This window comes from Borostomias antarcticus (genome assembly GCF_949987555.1).
Source record: "Borostomias antarcticus genome assembly, contig: scaffold_194, whole genome shotgun sequence".
Lineage (NCBI taxonomy): Eukaryota > Metazoa > Chordata > Actinopteri > Stomiiformes > Stomiidae > Borostomias > Borostomias antarcticus.
In genome coordinates, this window is record NW_028175998.1 from 82703 (window position 1) to 90237 (window position 7535).

General features: G+C 43.7%; 1 protein-coding gene across 1 annotated transcript; it reads left to right on the forward strand.

Annotated features, from left to right (window-relative positions):
* Window positions 1-424: 424 nt before the first annotated feature.
* LOC311328932 (putative cytosol aminopeptidase) lies at window positions 425-1678 on the forward strand (the record flags this gene model as incomplete). The annotated part of the gene is made up of 1 exon (XM_084462826.1): window positions 425-1678. The coding sequence occupies one exon, from the start codon at window positions 425-427 to the stop codon at window positions 1676-1678; it is 1254 nt and encodes a 417-aa protein (XP_084318952.1).
* Between the last annotated feature and the right edge of the window lie 5857 nt (window positions 1679-7535).

Genomic DNA, 7535 nt, shown 5'->3' on the forward strand with positions numbered 1-7535 from the left:
TTAGCGCAACATAATTACGCTGCATCTGGAGCCTATCGACGTATAGGTTGGGCGTTATTCTCGGTTTTCCAGAGTTAGGTCATATTGTCGTGTTGGTTGAAGCCCTTGGAAATCAGGGAATGTTCGACTTCCCTTGAAAGTAAGAAGAGTCGAACATCGCGCATGAAATCGGATAACTTGTCACCTCGGAGAGACCATGGAATTTGTTGTTAAGAGCGGCGCCGCTGAAAAACAGAAAACAGCCTGTCTTGTTATTGGTGTTCACCAAAAAAACCTGTCTGCTTCCGCTACTGCCATAGACTCATTGACCAAAGGGTATCTGAGTGGGATATTGAAACGTGGTGACCTGTACTTCAAACCAGGTCACTCACTTATGTTGCTGCATTCCCACCACGCACCATTTGAACGCCTGTTATTGCTGGCCATGGGCGATAATGATAAGCCTATGAAAGAAGCCGAGTTCAAAAAACTGACCGGAAACCTTGCCAGCCAGCTCAAAGCAACGAACTCAAAAGAAACCACTATTGCCATAGAAGACTTTTCTGTAGAGGCTAAGTCACTTCAGTGGACCACCAGACAGCTGGTAGAAGCCATTGAATATACATTCTATCAATTCACCCAGTTTAAAACCGACACCGATAAAGGCCCAAGCCTGAAGAAAGTCGTTCTATTGGCTGCTCGCAAAAATGCGGATGAAGTAAAAGCAGGTCTGGCTCATGGCCAGGCTATTGGCAATGGCCGGAATGTGGCCAGAACTCTGGGCAACATGCCAGGCAATGTCTGCCACCCAACCTATCTTGCAGATGAAGCCAAGGCTCTAGCTAAAAAGCATACCAAACTAACCACCAATATCCTGAACGAAAAGCAGATGGCCGATCTTGGTATGAGCTCCCTGCTCTCTGTCAGTGCAGGCTCTGAACAGGAAGCCAGCCTGATTAGCATGGAGTTTAAAAATGGCAAACGTGGCGCCAAACCTATGGTTCTGCTGGGTAAAGGAATCACCTTCGATACTGGCGGTATTTCCCTGAAGCCAAGCGCAGCCATGGATGAAATGAAGTTTGATATGTGTGGTGCTGCCAGTGTCTTCGGTGTCATGAATGCCATTGTCGAGCTGGATCTTCCTCTCAACGTTATTGGTATGGTTGCTGCAGCAGAAAATATGCCCAGTGGCAAGGCATCACGTCCAGGCGATATCGTCACGTCCATGTCTGGTAAAACCATTGAGATTCTGAATACGGATGCCGAGGGCCGACTAGTTCTATGTGACGCTTTGACTTACGCTGAGCGTTACAAACCAGAAGCAGTCATCGATATTGCTACACTAACCGGAGCCTGTATCGTCGCCCTTGGTCACCACACTACTGGCCTGCTCAGTAATAATGAACCATTGGCTGACGATCTTCTGAACGCCTCCAACGAAGCCATGGACAAAGCATGGCAACTCCCCATGAGCGAAGAGTACACCAAGCAATTGGACAGTAACTTTGCCGACATTGCCAACATTGGTGGCCAAGCAGCAGGAACCATTACAGCAGCTTGCTTTCTGGCTCAGTTTGCAGAAGCCTATCCATGGGCGCACTTGGATATTGCCGGAACAGCTTGGAAGTCCGGAAAAGAGAAAGGCGCTACCGGGCGCCCAGTGCCAATGCTGGTTCAGTACCTGCTGAATAAAATATGATGTGGGTGGTTCTTTTGATACGACAATGCAGCCGCTAAAACATCATGAATGTCGATATATACGGTAACAAAAAAGAGACGATTTTATGGTTATACAACGTTGTCAAACCAATAACTAACGTGAGTTCGACGCTTAAGTTTTGGCTACAGCCCTTGGATTTTAATAGTTTTAGGCATAGTGATGTTTTTTGGAACGTGCTCAATGGCTCCTTCGGAGCATTTGCTAGGCAATAAAGTACTCAACTCACTCTTTTTCTGTAACATGAATATGTACAAAAAGGCTGACTCCTATGTAGTTCAAGAGATTATCTCGTCAAACTCACGTTAAATTACGTCCTCATGCTAGAAATAAGAGAGTGTGGGCCAGTGTAGTAAGAGAGTCTGACACTGTGGTAATAGAAGAAGCTTTATAGGAAGCGCTCAGGCGAGATCAGGAGCAGAAACGGCAGTGAATCATTGTTATTTATTGGCACCCTCATCAGCGGAAACTGATTACTTCAGATTATGAAAAAGAACGAAGTCAAAGCAACCATCATCATGGACTGTATACCATGTACTTGAATATCTGTGGAAAGCCGGTCACTGCTTACACTGCAATAGGTATGAGGCTATTGAAAGCTGTGTGGCAGAACGGGCCATGAAGATACTCAGGGGAGAGTCTGACAAGTGCTAGGGAATCCGGCAAAGTGCGAGCACGCTAGGTCTGACAAAACTGGAGGCCATTGATAAGTGTACAGACTATCTTCAAAAAAACCGTCCCAAGCTCTGCTATGACAAAGCGCTGGATGCTAACCATCCGATTGCCAGTGAAGTCATTGATGGGGCTTGCCACCATTTAATCAATGACCGTCTGGATTTAACCGTGGCCAAGTAGAGTTTGCAAGGGGCAGAGGCTGTGTTGAAGCTACGCTCACTAGATTAAAGTAGAGATTGGCAGACGTATTGGAGCTTCCATAAGGAATGCTCTCGCCTTCGTAATCATGGAGAACTAATGAATGGGCCGTAGTAGCAAGGTAACCACACCCAACTTGGGCAAAGTTGAGTTTGCAAGTGGCATAAGCTATGTTGAATCTACACTCACTGGATTAAAGTGGAGATTGGCAGGCTTATTGTAACTTCCATAAGGAATGCTCTAACCATCCTAATCATGGAGCACTAATGGATGTGTCGTCATAGCAAGGGAACCGCGCCCAATAAAGTTAACTAGCTGAACGTTAGTTCAACGAGATAATCCATTGCGCTACATAAGCTCCAGACTTTTTATTCATATTCATATTACAGAAAAAGAGTGATTTGAGTACTTTATTGGCTGGCAAAAGTTCAGAATGAGCCATTGGACGCTTGTCAAAATTAGAGCTTCGCACTCACGTTACATTATGGAAATATAATGGGTGTGGTTCTTTTGATACGACCAGGCAACCGCTAAAACATTAGGCTTTCCGATATATCCGGTAACGGAAAAGAGACGGTTTGATGATGATGTAACGTCACCAAATAAATAACTACATAACACCGTTTATTGTGAACAAATCCTACGCCAAGGCCATCGATTATTAATTCTTCTCTCCAGCTCGCGATCATTTGGACGCTATCATTTAGCACCTGGAATCCACTATCCAACAAGAGCATGGCACCATAGAAAGCTATATCCGGACTGAAGGCAACGAAGTGTTGCGCCTTCTCCTCCAAAGGTATCTGGATAAACAGGCCAATGATGAGCCGCAGCAATCGGCGGTAACTAGTAGCGACAGTGAGCAAAGCAATCACGTTAGACAAAATCCCTCTAAACACCTGACCAACTTGTTTGGTTCTGTCATAGTCAGGCGTCGCAGTTACAGCCCGTGGAAGCTATAAAGCGTGTCCCAGCAGGATGCTCCGTTAAACCTCAATACTAACAAGTACTCTATATGCATGAGGAAAAAAATTGTACGGATGTGATGGAGCGCTCTTATGATAGAACGATTAAACGACATCGTGTGAGTTGCCCAAGTATGGTTAGAAAACGACAAGCTATATAACTGGTAGTGGATATGGCTCAAGACTGTTGGCTTTTTACGAACAGCGCAAAGTTTGGATTGAGCAAACATAAAACCTGCAAATCCTCAGTTTTGACGGTAAGGGCTTGATGATACGTCAAAAATGGTTGAGGTAAGCAACTAGGAAGAACGCGCAAAAAAGTTAGCAGAAACTGCAAACAAAGCTCAGTCCTAGAGAGAAGAAAGATCGCAAACTAATGCACAGGTAGCCACCGTTTCTACGATAAAACCACATCCTCGAACAACAGAATCAGTCATGGATATGGATCGAAAGAGAGACAACCTTGTTAAGTTCTGTCCTCAGTCAAGAATAAGAGAGTGTGGGCCAGTATAAAAAGAGTGGTGAAAACCGTGATAGAAAAAGCTTTCTATGAAACGCTCATGATAGATCAGGAGCAGAAACGGCAGTGGATCATTGTTATTGATAGGCATCCTCATCAGAAAAAACTGATTACCTAGATTATGAAAAAGAAGGCAGTTAAGGCAACCATCATCATGGACTTTATACATTGACTTGAATATCTGTGGAAAACCGGTCCCTGCTTACACGACAATGAGATGAGGCTATTGAAAACTGTGTGGCAGAACGGTCCCTAAAGATACTAGGGGAGAGTCTTACAAGGTGGCTAGGAAAATCCGGCACAGTGCGAGCAAAAGAGGTCTGGCAAAACGTGAGGACATTGATACGTGTGCAGATTATCTTCAAAAACCACGTCCCTGCCTCTGCTATGACAAGACGCTGGATGCTGGCTATACAATTACCAGTGGAGTCATTGAGGGAGCTTGCCTCCATTTGATCAATGACCGTATGGATTTAACCTAGCCAAAGTGGAGTTTGCAAGTGGCAGCAGCTGTATTAAAGCTACGCTCACTGAATTCAAGCGGAGATTGGCAGACGCATTGAAGCCTCCATAAGGAATGCTCTCGCCTTCGTAATCATGGGAAACTAATGAATGAATGTGGCGTCGTAGCAAGAGAACCACACCCAAATATGATGACTCATTATGAAAAGCTGCAATTCCTGCCAGATTGACAACAATATTTGAAGGAAGGAACTACGCCGCATGCACTTGAGTCAAAGGCGTAATCAATGAGTGATAACTAGGTGGCTGAACAACTCCAGTCCGCCAGAGAGTAGCTATTCGAAACCATTTTTGAACAAAAGGCCTGAAATAACTGGCTTATGCTCTTTTTAGGCTCATTTTATGATTGAAAAATACTAACCTATGACTATGACGCATAGAATGCCACTATTGGACAGGCAGTTGTAGCAATGATTATTAATGGCCTTTATTTTACCAGTCAAACATTGCACATGTTTCCGTAATTTTTCGAAAACAATCCTGTTGATCGGTTAGTTTGAGAAGGCATTCAGACAGAACATTTAAACGATAAGATTATTGTACTGGCTTGATAACTTGTATGACGCTGGCTCCAGCTAGTTGTATCTGAACCTTGCCATCAAGGCCGTCAATCATCTGAAACTGCCATGCAGGGCATGAAATCTGAACGGTACCAACCTACGTGTGGATGGTGATTACAACAGCGATGAAAAGCCAGATAACTTGACCTGCATCCATATCTGCTAGGGCTATAGCCGTGATCACCGTCCTGACTTGAATCAGATGATCTTGCGGTTAATGACAGAGAATCAGGCTGGTATGCCTCTATTCATGGCTACATACAGCGGCAATATGAACGACAAAACCTCCTTTAATGAGATCATCAAAAAACACCTTCCCTGTTTCAAATAGGCCTTGAATAATCGCTATATGGTGGCTAATGTGGCACTGTATGTTGCTGAAACCATACAGTCTCTCGATCAGCAAAAACAGCTGTATATCTCTTAAGTTCCCCTGAATATCAAGGAGTAAAAGAAGTTAGTTCAAAAAGCGCCTTCGATATCATTGCAGCCTGTTGAAAGCTAAGATAATTATTACTCTGCTGAAGTATCTTCCTGTTATATATAGGTGGAGCAACGTTTAGTTCTGTTCCAGAATGATAATCGCAAGCTCAGTGACCAGAAATAGCTAACCAAAATGGTACAAGTAAAGTTACTGTAAGGAGGCCTGTAATCTGGAAAAACTAAGCAAAAAGGCATTTCGCTGCCGTATGATGCTTCAAAGGCATTTTCTCTCTGGCAAAAGCAATGTGAATACTGTCAACGCTCATAGCCAGAGGTTATCAGAAAGTCCTGCTATAAAAAAAAGGCCATCCATCGACAGCTAGCGAGCCTGACCATATGTGATACCATGTACAAACAACCTGCTTCGTAGCATGTGAGAAGTACTAAGATGCACGGGCTTCACTTGGTTACTTTAGTTTGGGCACTAATGACCTTAATCAGACGATTTTAATGCAGGTGAATTGTTGTCTACCTATAAGTCGCAGCAACATGTTGAAGGGAGATTTAAATTTCTGAATAGCCATGACTCCATGGTGTCGTCCCTTTACCTTAAAAAGCTTAAACGCATTAAAGCGCTGCTGATGGTAATGACACTCTGTCTGATGGTCTACGCTACTCTACAGCACAGAATAAGACATGACCTGAAAAGACAGAGCCGATTATTTCCAAATCAGAAGCAAAAACCATCCCAGTCCAGCCCCCCTGCAGCTGGGTATTATTCTGTTTCCAAGGAATTAATGAGTTAACGATCAATAATCAACGTGGGTTCGATGGTGAAAGACAGGTGAGCCATAGCCACTTAGCTATCTTTCGGATACCAAACCATAGATAACGAACTGGAGGCTCCCGTGTCTATTGTCAGCATATTCTGTGATGTGGATGATTCCTGTATAATATATGAATCGCAATGCCGTAGACAACTAATCTGTAATCCAAAAAAGCCTCCAGTGGTATCTAGGCTATCGCTCGGTGCAATAATGACCATCATCATCTATTGTCATCAGAGTGCCTTTCGCAATTTCAAACACTATTACCAGCGACTGATCACACAACATAAATCAGACTATTTCCAGAACCTGATATCCTACAATCGCGTTGTAGAACTTATGAAACAGGCTTTGATACCACTGACTGGTTATCCCAAGTCTCAGCGCATAGGGCAGCCAACGGTCCTGGCATTTATTGATTCAACGCCCACCGTTATTTGTGACAACCATATGATCAACAGCCACAAGGTCTTCAGTGAAGAGGCTAAACTGGGGAAAACGTCTACAGATCGGAAGTTTGATTTTAATTTACACCTTATCATTAACCATCTTAAAGAAATGCTATCATTTTGCCTGGCAACGGCCAACACCAATAACCGTAAACCAGTACCAGACCTCATCGAAGAGTTAACTAGTTGGATTTATGGAGATAAGGGCTATGTCTCTTAGAAGTTGGTAGCTTGGTTGCGTGAGAAAGGCCTAAACCTAGTAACTAAAGTTAGGAAAAATATGAAGCCAAAAGAGCTGAAGGCCTTTGCTAAAGTGATGTTGAGGATGCGGGCAGTAATAGAAAACGTAAATGATCAGTTGAAGAATATTTTGCTGATCGAACATACTCGACACCGCTCACCATTTAACTTTGCTGTAAACCTGACGGCAGGACTGATTGCCTATGCACAGCAGCCCAGAAAGCCACATATTAATGTTTCGATACTAGCAGAAGGTGTACCAATAGCTTTCCAAGCATCAAACCAACGTTGATCAAGAGCAACATGTGGCTGGCTGGAAGGAAAGACAATGCACGAACATCCAAATTTTAGGTGTTGTCCTCGAGTAGGCATATTCATGATAGGGGTGGTAAAAGACAGTTACTCAATATCCTTAACAAATTATCTGGTCTCCAACAGCTTGTTATTGACCAGAAAACTA